Below are 17,309 nucleotides of genomic sequence, written 5' to 3'. Positions count from 1 at the left end.
ACATCCACCATGGACTTCTCCATCGAGCCCGTTCTCCCAAGCGACGCCCCCCGCATAGCAGAAATATATTTCTCCGCCTTCAACAACCCCCTCAGCATGCGACTCATGCCTCGCAACGAGGAAGGATACGCATTCCAAGTGGCAAACTACAAAAAGTCCGCCGAAGAAGCCCAATCCGGACCAGAAAAAGACATGGTCAAAGTCGTCGGGACAGCACCAGGCCAGGACCCCGTGATCGCGGGGTTCGCGCAGTGGAAGTTCTACGATGGCACGCCTATTGATGAAGGGGAGAAGAAGGAAAAGACCCAGTGGCCGTCTGGCAGTGATGCCGAGCTCTGCGATAGTTTTTTTGCGCGCGTTGAGAGGGAGCGGAGGACCGCGATCGGGGAGCAGCCGCACTACTGTATGTTGCCATATCTACCCTTTTTCCGAGAATATGTGATTAACTAGGGTAGGCCTTCAATTGCTCGCCGTAGACCCTGCGTTCAGCCGTCGCGGGCTAGGCGAGAAGCTGCTGAAATGGGGTCTTGATCGGGCGGACGAGAAAGGACTCGTAACCTTCATATCGGCGTCGCCGGCCGGACGGGGATTGTATGAGAAACATGACTGTAAGGCTGTGCACAATTACGAGGTTGTCCCTGGATACTCGGAGACGTCGATGGTGCGACCGGTGGCAGGTCTGTCGAGAGGATAGAGCATATATCTTTGTACATAGATCTTGCTAAGAACATATTGACGGCTGTACTGGGGATTGCTATGCCTTGGAGTCGATCCTCACTGGCTCCGCATCTTCGTCGGAGGTCTGAGCTTGCTGCCCTTGTGCATCCAAAACCTCTTTTCTACCGATAATTCTCCTAAACATCGCTCCCCAGAACCGTCTCGTTTCCACGATAGGCAGGACTCCACATAGGATGAACGCCACGAACACCCATATAAACGAGATGACCACCCAGGCCGTAAAGAAGCCCTTTGAGAAGACATAATGACTAAGGAACATCGGGATGGGGATGATGATGTCCATGATCAACGACAAAACGGCGGACACGACCACGGCCAGGACGAAGGTCCTCTGCAGAGCCGTGGGGTCATCAACAAGCGCGGCATCGGCGGCCTTCTCGCTCTTCTCGTTTGGTGTTGCTTCAACGATTGGAGGCTTCGATTCGACGACCGGCTCCGGGATTTGCGCGACGGGCGCGTTGATCGCTCGGGTCTTCTCCCAGTCAAAGTCATCGGGCTTGAGAATAGAGATTCCAACAGTAAGAACGAGGCCCGTGAACACACTGGCCATGTTACCGGCGAGCGTAGGGTAGTTAGCGCCCGTTGATGCGACGGTAAGTTCGCCGTAGTACACTTTGGCTTCGACCAGCCAGGCAATCAGCCCAGCCGCCAGGCCGCCAATCGCACCCGAGATGGCACCGAGCTTCGTCTGACCTTTCCACAGAATCGTGAAGGCGGCTGGGAAGACGGCGCCACCGACCAAGAGACCCATTACCAGGAACAGCCAGCCTAGGTCAATCCCGATGCCGTTCCAGAGGCAGGCGACGCATGCCATTACCACGCCAAAAACGCAGATCATGATATGCGAGACGAAGATGAGTTGCTGAGGAGTGGCGCTGGGCTTGATGTAGGTCTTGTAGATGTCGAATGTGAGGATGGACGAGACGGCGATGAGCTGAGACGACGCCGAGGAAGTGACGGCCATGAATAGCGTTAAAAGTAGCGCAGTTGCACCACCCTTCCCGGCCAAGGCCGTAGCACCGAATGGAGCCGCGAGACCGGCCGAGATTTGACTGCTTGTCATGGTGTTTGGGTATGTCGGGAACTTGGGATTGTTTGTCAAGGCGACCGCAGCAAGACCCAGTGTCGTCGCGAACCCGAACGGAATCGCAAACCACGACAAACCACCCATGATGTAGGCTCGGACAGCGGTAGTCGGTCGGCTGGCAATGGCTCGCTGCCAGTAGCCTTGGTCAAGAAACACCGTGCTCAGGCCGGTGCATAGCTCGATGACGCCAAAGACAAGACCCGAATTCGACTTGAGCGTGACGTAGGATCCATCGATGTTCCCCTCTACTGGGCGCTCGACCGCAGCTGTTTTAAGCAGATCGTACATGGCCGATGGCGACCCGATCATCTCGTTCCTCGAGTAGACGTCGAACATAAAGTAGAGGATGATGACCATGACAATCACCGTGTGAGTATAGTCGCACAGGAACGTAGCACGCAGACCACCGAGGACAACATAAATGCAGACGCCGAGGGGGATGAGGAAGACAGCGGCATAGACGTTCATGCCGGTTAGGGCCGTGACGACCGCACTGCCACCAAGTAACAGCTGGCTTGCAACCAGAGTGTTGGTCATGAGCGCAAAGAACACGAACACTGCATGCGTCATTTTGCCGTAGCGGTGATACACAATCTCAAGGAAGGTGTGACAGTACGGGGCGTTTTGCTTGACCTTGCAAGCGAGAATGGAGAACATGAAGATTTGCACGGTGGATCCGGCAGCGTCTGGACACATCAGTACGAATCCTACATGGCCTAAATAGTATATACTCACACTGCCCAGGCATCAATTAGTATAAAGGCACCCCGGAATTGAAGAAGCACATACCCAGAATGGACCAGAAATGCCATACTCATAAGCCACCGTGCTACTCTGTAAGAGCGTTGCGGCCCAGGTCCACGCCGAGACAACTCCATTAGCGATCAAGCCAGGCTTGACACTGCGACTGGCCGTGTTGAACTCCTCGCTGGTTTTTGTCGAGTATTGCGTGTATCGGTTCTGCCCAGGTTAGACATCTCTTTCAACACTTCTTTCCGACCGGAACATACCTGCAGATATGACACACATGCCATGAGCAGTGCGAAGAAAAGACCAATGCCAACGACAACGCCATATCCGGCGCCCTCAGGCAGGACGGGTGCCACGGTAGTGCTCATGGTGGATATGCGTTCTCACGACAGCTGCAAGCCCACTGACTGGGAGGCAGATGCAATATATCGCAGTATCGCCAATGGAGATACAAGTACCCCGCGGAAGAGTATTGAGTCACGGCGAACAGGACATGGTATCTCTCAATCCACCTTCCCGATGAGGTCTAATCAACCCGATGAGAGCCCCAACGGCAATGGAGTCATGCCCCAATTCTTGAAGCGAAGCATAGAGCATCCGATAGGGTTGATAAGTAGACCGCAAGCAGGTTGAGCCAATGAACACCATCTCGGCTATCGATCAATGATGCTTGGTCAAGGTTATCTGCGATAGCGTTGGAGCTGTCCCACTTGCATAAGCGGGCGACAGCCGATCTATCAGAAGGATGATAAGCTCTGACATAGACACCCCTCCATACTTGGGGTAGCTATTGCGCTGGACTCCACCCAGTGATAAGAGCTGATAGAAAAAGCCCTATCTCGATCGACGTCACCAAAGGGCGAGAAGAAGAGACTCGGCCGATTCATTGCGCTCTTGCGGAAAAGCCTCCAAAATGAAGAATGAGTACCTGCCATGAAGTAGCCGTGCAGGCAGGGGGTTTCTCTTGGTGATAATACTTAGTAGCGCGGCTGCCTTCCGCATTGATATGTTTCTCCAACTTCCCCTCTTTTGGTTATCGCGATCTCCACCAAAGATATAATGGGGTCCTGAACCATGGTCTCAAAGACAGGATAATCTTGAAAATCGCTTAGGCAGCAATGTTCAGACACGCGATCAGAGCGCGAGTTTCTCTTTCGTTGTGTGGCAAACACCCTGTCGCTGGTCGACGGTGGAACTCAAACGTGCCAGCAGCACAGAAGCTGACAATAAACGGCGACCGATTATGGTATGGAGACTCCCTGTAGCCTAAAGTTCGTATCTGACCCTGTGTAGGAACGACATCCACTTCACAGCGCAGTATAGCGCCCCGTCTCCCGGAGGCGTAACTCGACTATGCGCCGACGAAAATGACAAGCTAGCTCGGGACTGGTTTCGCGATCAGGTGCTGGCGCTAGGAGCAGAGTACAAAGTCAACGCGACGGGAAGTCAGTTTGCGAAGTTCGACGGCGAGGATGATACTGTTCCGCCGATTGCCATGGGAAGCCATCTTGACACGGTCGCCACGGGCGGAAAATTCGACGGGCCACTCGGGGTATGTTAGCGTAGTCCCAAACTCAGGGAAGAAGGCTGAACGTTGCTAGGTACTCTCCGGTCTCGAAGTCATCCGCAGTTTCAAGGAACAAGGCATCAAGACGCGGGCTCCTCTCGCACTCATAAACTGGACCAACGAGGAAGGTGCTCGTTTCTTTCCACCGTTGGGATCATCGACCGTCTACGCAGGACAGACGGGTGTGGAGCAAGCGCATGCATCTCTCTCGAATGATGGCTCAGGCATCACGATGGGGAGTGAGCTGGCCAAGATCGGCTACGTCGGCGACGGACCGAACACGTTCGAGGAATTCCCCATCTCCGCCCACTTTGAGGTTCATGTTGAGCAGGCGACGGACCTGGAAAAAGCAGGGAAGCCAGTTGGCTGGGTGGAAGGTTGGCACGGAATAACCTACTACGAAGTAGTATTCACCGGCGAGGACGGCCACGCAAATACATATCCAATGTACGGACGACGGGATGCGTTGACCGGTGCGGCGAAGCTCATCACGCAGCTGGAGACCCTGGCCTATTCCAGGAATGGGTACACGACTGTGACAAACATCCAAAGCGGACCGTGGGGCGCCTGCAACATCCAGTCAAAGACAAAGGTTGTCTTCTGTCTGATGCATAGGGAGACAGAGGGGCTGGAAGAGATGGGCGCAGATATCGTTCGCTCGATCAAGGGCATTGCCGCGTTGCACGGGCTGGAGTATGATGTGACCCGACCGGTCCATCTCCTGCCTGGGGATTTCTGGCCAGAGGCAGTTGACTGCGTGCGTCGAGCCTGCGGCGACAAGGGCATTGGATCTCGCACGGGAACTGCACACGACTCGACCATGACTCGACTTAAGTGTCCAACTGGGATGGTGTTTGTGCGAGGAAAGGATGGAATCAGTCACTGCGCGAAGGAGTGGAGTGACAAGGAGGATTGCGAGGAAGGCGCCCTGGTGCTCGGCAAGGCAGTGCTGAACTTTGATGCTTATTTGAAGGAGCAGGCAGGAAGGGATAAGGCCGTATGAGTGTAGATCCTGAGACAGCCAATAGAAATCGCTGTGTTGTGCTGCATGCGTTGTCGTAACTCTTTGCTGGTGCGGGGTTGAGTTTATTCTCATCACCTTGCCTCTTTCCAGTCTCAACCCAGTATCGCCATGGAGAAATACGTCTTCGAGACTCACCCTATCGCCAACCCTGATGCGGTCGTCCAAGGCCCCAACTACCGCTTCACTCTCCTCAACGAGCGCTTAATCCGGTTCGAGTGGGCAGAAGATGGCCAGTTCGAGGACAGAGCATCAACATTCGCAATTAATCGAGAGTTTCCTGCCCCAAAGTTTCAAGTAGTCAATGGCGATGAGCTTGAAATCATAACAGACCATTTCCACGTCAGCTACACCAAGCAGAAATTCAGCCCGGAAAGCCTCATCTTCCACTTCAACGGCAAGAGCGTCAAATATGGAACGCCGTGGCGATTTGGGACTCCAACGGAATTCAACCTTGGGGGTACGGCGCGGACATTAGATGGAGTCGACGGTCGATGCGATATGGGCCAGGGCGTTCTCTCAAAAGCAGGCTATGCGGTAATTGACGACTCGAAGAGCATGCTGTTCGACAGCAACGGCTTCGTAGCACCAAGAAAGCCCGGGGAGCGATTCGACTGCTACCTGTTCTGCTACGGTCGCGATTATAAAGCGGCCATCAAGGCATTCTATGCTGTGTCCGGAAAGCAGCCTGAGGTGCCACGCTTTGTCCTGGGCAACTGGTGGAGTCGGTACTATGCCTATCACCAGGATGAGTACGTGGAGTTGATGGACAAGTTCCGCGAGCATGACATCCCACTGTCGGTTGCCGTCCTCGACATGGACTGGCACTACGTGTCCGACGAACTGGTGCCTCATGCCGGCTGGACAGGCTACACCTGGAACGAGAAGCTGTTTCCTGACCCGGGGCGCTTCAGGAACGAGATCCATCATCGGAAGCTCCGGATTACGCTCAACGACCATCCGCATGCCGGGATCCACGCGCACGAAGCCGCATACGAGGACATGGCACGTTTTCTCGGCCACGATACCAGTGACAAGAAGCCGATCCTGTTCGACCCCGCGAGCCCGAAGTTCATGGAGGCCTATTTTGGGATCCTGCACCGCAGACTAGAGAACGAAGCATGCGACTTCTGGTGGGTTGACTGGCAGCAGGGGCCTTTTTCCAAGATCCCCGGGTTCGATCCATTATGGTTGTTGAACCACTTCCAGTATCTCGATAGCAAGCGGAATGGCCGTTACCCCCTGATTTTCTCTCGGTATGGAGGGCCAGGAAGCCATCGATACCCCATCGGATTTTCCGGAGACACCGTTGTGAGCTGGGACTCGCTCGCGTTCCAGCCGGAGTTCACCGCGACTGCTTCGAATATCGGATACGGCTGGTGGAGCCACGACATTGGTGGCCATATTCGAGGAATCCGTGACGATGAGCTTCTCGTGCGGTGGACTCAACTCGGGGTGTTCTCGCCGGTGATGCGGCTCCACTCGACCTCCTCGCGCTGGATGTCCAAAGAGCCTTGGCTCTACAGGGATGAATGCAGTGAGGCCATGGCCGGGTTCCTGAGGTTCAGACATCGCTTGGTGCCGTACCTATACACCCAGAGCGTTCTTGGATCTCGCAACGACGAGCCGCTAGTCCAGCCAATGTACTGGTCATATCCAAACGAGAACAACGCGTACGAATTCCCGAATCAATATTATCTCGGTACCGACTTGCTAGTTGCTCCCATTGTCCAGCCGCGGGATTTGCGGACAAACCTGGCCTCCGTGAAAGCGTGGCTCCCGCCGCAAGGGCGCTTCATGGATCTCTTCACCGGAACGATCTACGACGGTGGTCGAGGGGTTACCTTCTACCGGTCCATAAGACAGTATCCAGTTCTAGCATCAGAGGGCTCAATCATCACTATGGGGCATGGAATATCTGCTCGAAATGGTTGCTCAAACCCGTCTAGGATTGAGATATTGATACTGGTAGGGAGGGACGGGCACGCAAGCGTGATTGAGGACGCAGCAGACGACAGTTTTGACGAGCGTGATGAATGTTATCCGCAGACTCCAAACGCACGAAGAGAATGGTCGATCACGTTCCAGCAGGAGAGAGGGGAGTTAACCGCGAGGATACCCGCCGGAAACCTCGCTGTTCGCTTCCCAGGTCTACACTCAATACCGCAAGGGTTCAAGGTGCGGATTCAAGACAACGAGCCGGGGGATGGTGGTGTTGACGTTCAACTGGATCGGTACCGCAACATGCCGTGTCTTTCAGTGTACTTTCCTGGATTGGATCCACTTCTGCCAACTACATTCACAATCATGCTGGGCCCAAATCCACAGCTTGCAGTCCTTGACCACGGCCCTCGTTTAGAAGAGGTGATCAGAGGATATCAGATCGAGTTCAGCATGAAGGACCGATTGTGGAACGCCATCGAAGGGGGAAAGGGAAAACCGCTTAGCACAATCTCGTCGCTGTTAGCATTGGGATATGATGAAGCTATCGTTGGTCCACTCGTCGAGTTGATCGCGGCAGATAGTAGGCCCTTGAGCCCGCCCTCGACCGGGTGATGGAGATCGCATTAGTTTCGTAGCACCGGACACTTCAGTGCAGGGATTCCGTCGGGGATGAAAAGGATGATACCTAATGGCAAGAGACTGGTATATTGAAAAGCTTTGTTCGGATTGACAATTGAAATATATTGTTTGTACCCATGTACGTTTCGCATTCTGATCGGGTAAGCCACTCTTAGTATGGGAGTCCAATCAAGTCACTATTCACGCAACTTCGAACGTGTCCGTCCCCCATCCGTAGATTCTCTTCAGGCGGTTCGCAAAGTATATCAGTTTATACCCCTCGATGCGGGACTGATGAGGGCGATGAATTGTGAAAGGTCTCGACAAAGAAGGGTCGCCCGGGGGTAGGAACGAGAAGACCGAACCGAATCTTGGAATGACGGAGAACTTCAGGTTTTGCATTGCCTTTTGGAATGCCGCCCAGGTAATGGAACCTTGTCCCTGTGCTTCTGCCCGTGAGAAGAGGGTCGAGAAAACCTCAAATGCATCCCTGTTGACCTTCAATTTTCGGGACGGCGCTTCAGCATCTCCAGCGGCAGGTTCATCGCCAACAATACTGTATACTGACGAGTGTGCAGGACGGGTCTTTGCTTTTTCACGGCGCTCTTGGATAATTACCTCAGGTGTAGGGGTGGATACTTCTGTGATGGATAACCTAGTTTGCAGGTCTTTTTCGATCGCTCGGTTTTCGGAGTACTGAACCTGGACCGCATTCAGAGCCTCTTCCGTGACACCCTCATAAAGCAGGCCTATTTCAGACCCGGCCTTGTTGATAATGAAGTTGTTGAGCACAACCAAAGCGCGTTCAGCAACCCCAGGCTCCAAAAGATTATCAATAGGGACAACAAAGTCGCTGAGATCGAGATCGTCCGTAAGCGCGTCCAGCTCCGTAGTTAGGCTCTTCAATCTGGAGACAAATACTTGTCCCTTCGTGCCGTTGGGAGGGGGCAAGGGTAGGGAAGCGGCCAGGGACTGAATGAAGGCTGCAATAACCGCAAGGTCGCCTAGGGCATCATATTCCGAGTCAAACAGTTCTTCGAGTTTCCTCGGCTCTGCGTGGTGAAGCTCGTCAAGCTTAGCGATCCACTGGACGGACTTGATAGCGCTCGTTTTTGGTTCGCAGAGATGGAGAAGATAGCCAAGTTGTGGATCCTCCTGAACGACAGCCTCTGGCTTGCCCTTCATTACCACGCGGACCGCTTTGTTCTTTCCTCCACCCGAAGCGCGTCTGAAGTATTTCGCCCCGGTGCACGTTTGGACGTAGCGCTTGAAAAGCTTTTGCACCCTATCGTACTCGAAGTGGCAGACATTCGAAATCTCTTGCAGGACCATGGTCCGATATTGCCTGTCGTCCGGCTTGTCGATGAGAGTTTGGAGCAGTCGGCAGATATAGTCCCAAACAGCGACACCAATAACGGCGGAGTGCAGCGCTTCGAAGAAGGCAGTGCTTTTGTACTTGTCGGTATGCAATGGTAGTCTTTGCCCTCTTTCATCCGGGAGCAGCTCGGGGCGTGTTGCGAACCACATATTGACAATCGGTGCAAGAAAGGCGCATTCTTTCCGACACAGACCAAGGTAATCCTCAACAGATGATTTCTGATCTTGAGCACGAGCAAGGATCTCGTCCAGGGACAGCTTCGCCGGCTTAGAATCCGCAGCAGCTGGAGGTGCCCGGTTTATTTCTTTGGGTTGCTTCTTTTTCGGGACAGCGGTGGCTCTTGTGGACGAACCCAGCTCAAGAATATCCTCAACAAGGATATTCAAAGCCTGTAGTATGGAAACTTGCCTCGCCAAGATAAGCTCTCCAGCCGATCGGGGAACGATGTGCCTGCTATCGACTGCAGCTTGCATACCGGCCATGACCTGTCGATACATGTTGCCGTCTCTAGCGGCCATAGACACACCATAGCTTTCCTCGTCGATGAACTGCGTGAATTCATAACGATATGACTCCGAGTATTGAAGGCCGCGCTCCATGCCGTGAAAGATGACGTCTGCATCGCCAGGCTGTCCATTCGGACCTTGAGCATACTGTTCAAGTAGAGGGGACAGGGCGCGATGGCGGAGGTGGGCCATCAAAGTGGAAGGATCCGGGGACGGCGCTGTTAAATCTTGGATATTCCATTCGGGAATCAGCAGCCGAGTAAAGCCTAGAGAGCGATCAGTGCGGGATTTCAGCATCACTCCCTCTGCAGCCCCAGCCTTTAGTGCCTTTGCGCGTTGGGCGGGGCTCCAGGCGCGCCAAATCTCCCCGACTCGCTCCCCATGCAGCTCATACTTGCGCAGTAGGTCCTGCCTAAGTTGTTTGAGCATTCCAGCTTGTGTTTGGTCGGACATGTTGCTTTATATCGCCGGGTGGCTTTCGATGACGCTTGAATGTTTGCGGGATGGTTGGTGGGACTCCGCCCGCGACGTTCCCTCACCTGCCCAGGCAGGACAATTAGTCATCACACCTCACCCCCTTCCTTTCGACGTTGTTTTATTCTCTCCATTCATCGTCACTGGCCGCTCAAATTATCAAGCTATTCCGCTATGCCATCGGCGCTATTCCTTGGCCAGACTTTGAAAGGCCGAACGGCGCTTTACACCATTGGAAAACAACTCCAGGACTGTGTCTGGCTTGCGACGTAAGCAGTCCCTGCCTCTATGGTTTCGGTGTGAACTACTATTCTAACATGAATACTCACAGGAATGACTCCCAGCAGAAAGTGATCGCAAAGAGTGTCCGGCACTTTCGATTACAGAACGAGCGAGATGTGCTACTTCGTTTTCAACGCCGAACATCTGCCATCCGCCCACTTATTGAGGAGCTGGAAGATCCTAATTCCCCTCCTACACTTATCCTAAAATACCTCGATGACGATGTTCTGAATGCATCGAACAAGCAACGGCTTACTCATCCCGAGGTGGTGTTTGTTGCAAGAAAGGTGCTCGAGGCGCTTGCCGTCTTGCATGATGAGGGATTTATACATACTGGTGTGATTAGTCGCTCTTTGCTTCTCTGGTGCCGAATTTTGCTAATACAGACGGGCTATAGATATTAAACCCAGCAACGTGTTAGTGAATTACAGTCAGCTTGATCTTCGTTTTAGAGATGTTCAGCTGGCAGATTTTGGAAGCACTGTTCACGTGGAGTCTGTTCATGCGCAACGTGGGGACCCTATCGGCACTCCTATATTCAGAAGCCCTGAGGCTCACCTTCAAATGAAATGGAGTACTGCAACAGATATTTGGTCATTTGGTGCAACGGCAAGTTTCAACCTCGCGGCGGAAAACCTGAGAACGAATATTAACGTCGATGTAAGCAAAACAGCTTATCAGCCTCCTCTACGGATCTGGATTTCACATTTTCAAGCCGGATGTTCCACCGGATCATGATGAGTACGATGTGAAGATTCTTCTGAAGCACCATAGATGCTTCGGTCCATTTCCAGAATCGTACGAACAGATCGCGGACCAACAACGGTTGGCGATTCTTACTTGGGTCATGCAGAACAGTCCACCGGAGACTCTACGGCCGTTTCATCTTACCACTACTAAGGAAATCTGTCAAGACGATAAGGAATTCTTGCTAAGGATAATGAGGCTAGACCCTCGAGATAGGCCATCAGCACGACAACTCTTAGAAGACCAGTGGTTTAATCAGTCTTGACTTTATTGTTTTGAATGTCTCAATCTTGTACTTGATCCTGAATGTGCTTATTTTGTGCAAAGTCCGAGAACTTCCCTCCCACGCATAGGTAACCGAGCTCGAATGGCTTTGGATGGAAATGGCATTATTGGGAGGGAAGACAATCTTTCCCATGCTCCTTGGCTGGAATCATCCCTCTCAGTTATTCAGGTGCTGATAGGCCCCTCCAATGAAGTATACACGGCGCGATGTCAATATCAACTCTGGAGATGGACTGGACGGCTTGTCAGTCAGATCAGGCGAAGTAGCGCACAGACGATCCTGCAGGAAGCAGCTTGACCAAGATACGGTTAGGTACATTGTTCGGGATCAACTCGGCGTCTAAAGTTCGAGCACCCACAGCCAACCACCTTTACCCTGTTCTTGTTTGAACCGTGCTCGGGCTCCTGGAACAGGATTCTTGGGCGCTTGAAGTCATGTCTCGATGCTCCCCGTGGGCTGGGAAAAGGTGTATAAATATCAACGAAGAATGCACCATGTGGAAGCGTTCGTACATCTGTCGAACTACCTGCTTTGACCTATATCCTTTCACACGCGCCTTCTCGACACAACATGTCATTCAACCGCATTCTCAAGAAGATTCCCATTGGAAGCATCGCCAAAAACGGACAAGAGATAACACTCTCGGTGGCCACTCAAACTTCCGATTGGCTCAGGCCTGAGTCTATCGCGATCCAGCAAGGCCCGGGCTTCGCGAAAGCCGTCGAGGCCCCCAAACATCTAGTGCCATCAGGAACAAAGGAGGTTTGCCAAAGGTCCAAGCAAAGCCTCAGCCTTATCATCAAGCTATAAGCTAACAGATGAGCAGAGAAACTCGGCATACGAGCGATAATGATCCGCGCGACCACTATACGGGAGTCTGTTTCAATGAAAACCATTTCCCCACCAAGGATTAGGGTTGCAAGAGGCTTCTCCGGTGTCAATCGCAGGTACCCAGAGTGGGCGAGAACAGTGAAATATTTGGCATGGAATAGTGAGGTCCGGCGAACGGATCTCGGAGTGGAGGAAAAGCCCCACGAAAGGTAGCCCACGTCGATGATTCTCGTTTTGGCTGGCTTGGTGCTGCACTAGCTGTGAAGGTGCAAGTAAAGTTGCAACAACGCTACTAGACTAAGACTATGGGATAAGTAGTTGCGTAGTGCTTCCTTCGCGCCTGGTCGACAGACAAGTTTAATTTTCTTTTACTAAATTCTAGTATTTTTAAGCTCTCTCGAGAAAAGCAGCTAATTACTTTTTGCTTTATATTTACTCTCCCAAGCCAAGTATTTCATTACTAGTACCTAGTATACAAGCTTGGCTAACTTGTGATGACCTTGTGGGTCAGTCAGCTCAGTGGTGCTAGCCGCTTTGTTCGCAATTGCTTAAACAAACATCTTCCGGAGACTCGCCTCGTTTCTCACTACAGGCTCACAAGAAACCTCCATCGGGACCAGCAAAGTGGAGGGTGCTCCAAAGTCGTCGCCGGTCGACTTGCCTCGTTTCCTCATGGCCGGACAAACCACCAACCGCACCAGCTGCTTCTCCTTCGCTTTGGATTCTGCCTCCACCGTCCCTAGTCTCATGACCTCCGAGTCGAACAGGATCTCCTTCGCCGGGGCTGGAAACACCCATTCCACTCGCGCGGCCTGACGACTGATCTCTGTGTCAAGCTTGACAGCTTCCTCGACAATCCGAGCGATCTCCAACGCGTACCCTTGGTCCTCCACAACGACGAAATGATCGATTACTTCGCGGACTTTTCGATTCAGCGACTCGATCGTTACTTGGACCTGCTCTGTGAACGCCTTTGATTTCTTCGATGTGCTTCCGGCTTCCAGGACCATCGCGGTTGTGCCGGCGATCCACGCTTGGAACTTGCGCTCTTCTTCAGGGATGATAGGCTCATTGGAATCAGGATATTGTCCTTCTTTGCGGGGTTAGTGACGCACAATTTGAACGACCAGATTGGACATACCAGGCCTTAGGAAAAGACACATATTCCGCAGGGTGATGCCCAGCTCTCCCGCCCATCGGAAATGATCAAACACTTCTCCAACGAGAAATCGCCACAGAAACGCCTGGACAGCACTGGGCCTTCGTTCCGAAATCATGAATGCCTCACAGTCCAGCGGTTCCGGGGTCGTCGTCTGCATGTATTTGTCCCATACCTTGGGCTTGTCGAATCTTGGCCGCGGTCCCTTGAGTTCGCCATCGAAGTACTGAAGCGCGAAGTTCCTGATGTTGTACCGCAGCCGCGTGGTGAGCTCAATGAGGTAGTTATCTGTCACTTGGTAGAAGCCCTGGCTCTGGGACCGGGACTTATCCAACTCTCGCGCGGCTTGCTTCCAGCGCTTTCGCAGGACGTCTAACTCGTTGGTCTTTTGTCGGACTTCTTGCTGGGCCCGTTCTTTCTGCGCGCTTTCGGCCTGAAGAGAACGCTCCAGTGCGCGAACTGAGTCGGCTGACGGTGCGTTTGCAAGATCAGTCTCAAGTTGCTCGATCTTCTGTTTCATTTCCACTGCGAGGTTTTGGAAGGCCATCACGTCGTTGTTCTGTTTAGGATCTGGCTCCCCCTCGTCGACCGGCTGGGGCTTTCTTCCCTCTTCATCGGTCGAATTTTGCACCGCATCAGGCATCTGCAGGGTCTTGTGCGGTGGAGGTGGAGGCGGGCAGGAGGGCCTCATCTCGGGCTTTCCCCAAAACGTGGTCATGAACTTTTCAGTAATTGTTGTTGCGGTGACCGCGGCCGTGTGCACATGAGAATGAACCCGGCCGGGAATATCGGGTCGCTTATCTTGAAGACATCGTTCGCATTCTGCGTCTGGCATTTCGGTATCCTGGTTATCGAACCTCTGGCCATGATCATCGGCGCTGCGGGATGGGGGTGTTTGCGTCATGTCGCGCGAAAGGCAAGTTCTTTACTACCGCGACTCAAACCGTAGTCGGCAGACCAAAATAGATAAGGAAATACGTTTGACGGGGATCGAACCCGCCAGATGTTTCCTGAGTTTCTCAGCCTCGTCTCAGCTGATTGCGGCGAGGCTAGCCCATTATCACGTTCACCGAGTGGCTCCTAATCGGCGTTCAAGGAGGGGATATATCACCTGGTGGCAATTGCTCAGCCGTGCAGACAGCAGAAGGCCGAAAGCCAATCGATTACAACATTTCTGTGGTGCGCGGCCGGTGGTATAAACAAGCTGGCGGGCAGACAGCCTTGGGGTGCAGCTTAGCCCGGCCTCGTGTTGGCAAGCTCCACGATTGGTGGTGCTCGTCGGCCAGAATTGCACGAAGCGACTCCCTGCGTTCTCTGGCCCGTCGCATCCTGGTCGAAAGCGCCTCAGCCTCGTCGTACGAGTGTCAGCGTGCGAATGCGACCAACCAGCGGCCGTCGCATTGTCCAGCCAAGCCGCGCGAAAGGCTGTGCTCCTCAAACCGTCGAGCGCTCCACGCGGGGCTACCATTGGCAGGCCATTTATGGATGCATGAGTTGGCTGCATGAGGAGGGTTCAAGCCTGGCAAGAATTCCCGGCTGCAAGGTGGAATCGACTGCTCGAGGCTGAAAGCCCGGGGTCGGCGGCACCACTTCATATAACCTGGCTGAGCGGCTGTCCCCTCAAACATCTTCACTATACAACTATCCCACTCCTTCCTTTTACAGTTTGTTTTAATTCACCGCAAGATGACATTCACACCGACCGACGGGATCATGGCCTATCGTCCAAAGATTGCGACACCGAGCGAAGATGACGAGGACGATGTCATGGTGATTGGTATTGATTTCGGAACAACGTGAGTGTTCAATCATTGCGTACTTTCGATGCTAACCCTACAAGATACTCTGGTGTCGCATGGGCCACGGTCGCCGACTTCGCCAGTGATCAGATCAATCTCATCACCAGCTGGCCAGGCACTGGCCGAGAAGAGGGCAAAGCGCCAACCGAGCTCTTCTACGAAGACGATCAGATCTTCTGGGGGTATGAGATTCCCGACGATGCAGACCCAGTCCGGTGGTTCAAGCTTCTCCTTGTCAAGGACGAGGATCTCACTGAAGAGACTCGCTCTTCCGAGTTCCTCCTGCGCGGGCGCAAGATGCTCAAGGAGACGGGTAAGACTGCGGTTGGGCTGATCGCTGATTACCTTCGTCTTCTGTGGGGACATATTCTTGAGTCCGTGAAGAAGTCTCGTGGCGAGTATGTCATTGACGCGTTGCGATTCCACGTTGTCATTACAGTGCCCGCCATCTGGAAGGGTTATGCACGACAAGGGATGGAAGAAGCTGCTCGACAAGCTGGAATCTTGGACAGTCGGCCAGCCGGTGAGACGATGCTTAGCTTCGTCCCTGAACCGGAGGCTGCAGCGTTATCGACGCTTTGTGAACCTGGTCGACGGACTCAGCCGGGTGATGTCTATGTTATTTGCGACGCGGGTGGTGGTACAGTTGTAGGTTGTCTTGCTTTTACCACCTTTCTCCTCTCACAGTAGCAGGACTTGATCAGTTACGAGATTGGCTCCGTCAACCCCATTGCAATGCATGAAGCAGTTGAAGGAACTGGTATGTATCCTTACGATGCTTGCGGGCATTCTAACCGGTATAGGTGGGCTCTGCGGCGGTATATTCATTGACGAAGCTTTTGAGCACGCATGCAAGTCGCGTCTCGGACGCCGCTGGGATCACCTCAGCAAGGCAGGTATCAAGGAGATCATCAAAGGGGAGTGGGAGCATGCCATCAAGCCGCAGTTTAAGCCGCAGAGTTCGAAGAAAGAATACATCGTGAGCATCCCGGCCGAAGCGTTCGGCAAGAACAGTCTGGACGACATGAGCCGCGAGCCATTTATTAAGAAGGGTCGCATTCATTTCTCGAGGTATGTACTATCTCTCTACGCATAATCTCGCTAATGCTATACAGTTCCCACATCCAAGAAGCATTCACCGAGTCTTTTGCCGGGATCGACAAACTCGTCGACGGCCAAATCAACAAAGCAAGAAGCCAGGGCCTGGACGTGAAGGTACGTCTACCACCCATCATTGGAAATATCTAACAGCAGCAGGGAATCATCCTCGTCGGCGGTCTCGGCGCGAGCCCATACCTCTACGAACACCTCAAGAACCGCCACTCCAGCGCCGGAATCACAATCCTCCAGTCTGGCGGAATGCGCCCGCGGACTGCGATCTGCCAAGGAGCAGTATACAAGGGGTTCCTGGACGGCAGCAGCGACAGCAGCGGCACCCAGCAGAACGGATACGGCGTGGCAGCGCCAATCAGCGTGACGTCGTCCATCTCCAGAACCAGCATCGGCATCGTCTACCACGCGCCCTTCGACGCCGCCAAACATCTCGACGAAGATAAAGCCTGGTATCCGGACGAGGGCGAGTGGCGCGCAAACAACCAGCTCAACTGGTATCTGCGACGGGTGCGTCTTCACTCTTCTCTTCTTCTCCACTACTAACATATCTAGGGCGACAACGTCTCGACAACCGACCCAGTCCGATACAACTTCTACCGTCTATACCGCAAAGACCCGGGTCCTCAATTCAGCGTTGAGCTATACGAGTGCGAAGACCACGACGCCCCGACGCGGTTGGAGAAGAGCGTCGTGCGCCACTGCAAGATCGATTGCACGCTTGACGTGCCGTTTGACAGTCTAGAGGACTTCCGGTCCGCGGAGACGGGGTCGTGGATGAAGAAGCTGTCGTTTGATCTGGAGATGGTGCCGAGTGGGGCGAGCGTGCAGTTTGTGGTTTATGTTGAGGGGAGGCGGATGGGGAGCCAGAATGCTAATATCAAGTTCTAGGCCGTAGCCACAGTTGGGTGTTTATGTCTCTTGGCTTTTGTTGCTGTCGAATGTACTAAATAGTCTGATCTGGTGTTGAATAACTTGTTTCGGTCATGTCATGGATCCCGCATTCTATTTG

At 53.3% G+C, this 17,309-nt stretch overlaps 8 protein-coding genes across 8 annotated transcripts; 5 read left to right on the top strand and 3 right to left on the bottom strand.

Moving 5' to 3' along the window:
• Nucleotides 1–9: 9 nt before the first annotated feature.
• On the top strand, nt 10–694 carry DSM5745_06166 (GNAT family N-acetyltransferase; the record flags this gene model as incomplete). Its single annotated transcript, XM_026748182.1, has 2 exons — nt 10–403; nt 456–694. 2 exons carry the CDS (start codon nt 10–12, stop codon nt 692–694), a joined length of 633 nt encoding a protein of 210 aa, XP_026604014.1.
• A 60-nt stretch (nt 695–754) lies between these two features.
• On the bottom strand, nt 755–2,943 carry DSM5745_06165 (sodium:solute symporter family protein; the record flags this gene model as incomplete). The annotated part of the gene is made up of 4 exons (XM_026748181.1): nt 755–2,511; nt 2,537–2,561; nt 2,615–2,785; nt 2,836–2,943. 4 exons carry the CDS (start codon nt 2,941–2,943, stop codon nt 755–757), a joined length of 2,061 nt encoding a protein of 686 aa, XP_026604013.1.
• Nucleotides 2,944–3,693: 750 nt separating this feature from the next.
• On the top strand, nt 3,694–7,719 carry DSM5745_06164 (uncharacterized protein; the record flags this gene model as incomplete). Its single annotated transcript, XM_026748180.1, has 4 exons — nt 3,694–3,821; nt 3,869–4,127; nt 4,177–5,139; nt 5,257–7,719. 4 exons carry the CDS (start codon nt 3,694–3,696, stop codon nt 7,717–7,719), a joined length of 3,813 nt encoding a protein of 1,270 aa, XP_026604012.1.
• Nucleotides 7,720–7,926: 207 nt separating this feature from the next.
• DSM5745_06163 (uncharacterized protein) lies at nt 7,927–10,062 on the bottom strand (the record flags this gene model as incomplete). Its single annotated transcript, XM_026748179.1, has 1 exon — nt 7,927–10,062. The coding sequence occupies one exon, from the start codon at nt 10,060–10,062 to the stop codon at nt 7,927–7,929; it is 2,136 nt and encodes a 711-aa protein (XP_026604011.1).
• A 195-nt stretch (nt 10,063–10,257) lies between these two features.
• DSM5745_06162 (Serine protein kinase) lies at nt 10,258–11,377 on the top strand (the record flags this gene model as incomplete). The annotated part of the gene is made up of 4 exons (XM_026748178.1): nt 10,258–10,352; nt 10,415–10,701; nt 10,763–11,025; nt 11,081–11,377. The coding sequence occupies 4 exons, from the start codon at nt 10,258–10,260 to the stop codon at nt 11,375–11,377; spliced, it is 942 nt and encodes a 313-aa protein (XP_026604010.1).
• A 591-nt stretch (nt 11,378–11,968) lies between these two features.
• DSM5745_06161 (uncharacterized protein) lies at nt 11,969–12,248 on the top strand (the record flags this gene model as incomplete). The annotated part of the gene is made up of 2 exons (XM_026748177.1): nt 11,969–12,160; nt 12,225–12,248. The coding sequence occupies 2 exons, from the start codon at nt 11,969–11,971 to the stop codon at nt 12,246–12,248; spliced, it is 216 nt and encodes a 71-aa protein (XP_026604009.1).
• Nucleotides 12,249–12,777: 529 nt separating this feature from the next.
• On the bottom strand, nt 12,778–14,292 carry DSM5745_06160 (uncharacterized protein; the record flags this gene model as incomplete). The annotated part of the gene is made up of 2 exons (XM_026748176.1): nt 12,778–13,322; nt 13,371–14,292. 2 exons carry the CDS (start codon nt 14,290–14,292, stop codon nt 12,778–12,780), a joined length of 1,467 nt encoding a protein of 488 aa, XP_026604008.1.
• Nucleotides 14,293–15,074: 782 nt separating this feature from the next.
• Nucleotides 15,075–17,188, top strand: DSM5745_06159 (Hsp70 family protein; the record flags this gene model as incomplete). Its single annotated transcript, XM_026748175.1, has 7 exons — nt 15,075–15,184; nt 15,229–15,835; nt 15,881–15,947; nt 15,991–16,258; nt 16,303–16,402; nt 16,445–16,807; nt 16,853–17,188. The coding sequence occupies 7 exons, from the start codon at nt 15,075–15,077 to the stop codon at nt 17,186–17,188; spliced, it is 1,851 nt and encodes a 616-aa protein (XP_026604007.1).
• Between the last annotated feature and the right edge of the window lie 121 nt (nt 17,189–17,309).

Source organism: Aspergillus mulundensis (genome assembly GCF_003369625.1).
Source record: "Aspergillus mulundensis strain DSM 5745 chromosome Unknown scaffold_5, whole genome shotgun sequence".
Taxonomy (NCBI): domain Eukaryota; kingdom Fungi; phylum Ascomycota; class Eurotiomycetes; order Eurotiales; family Aspergillaceae; genus Aspergillus; species Aspergillus mulundensis.
The sequence above is the reverse complement of the archived record's forward strand: the minus strand, read 5'-3'. Positions and strand labels throughout refer to the sequence as shown.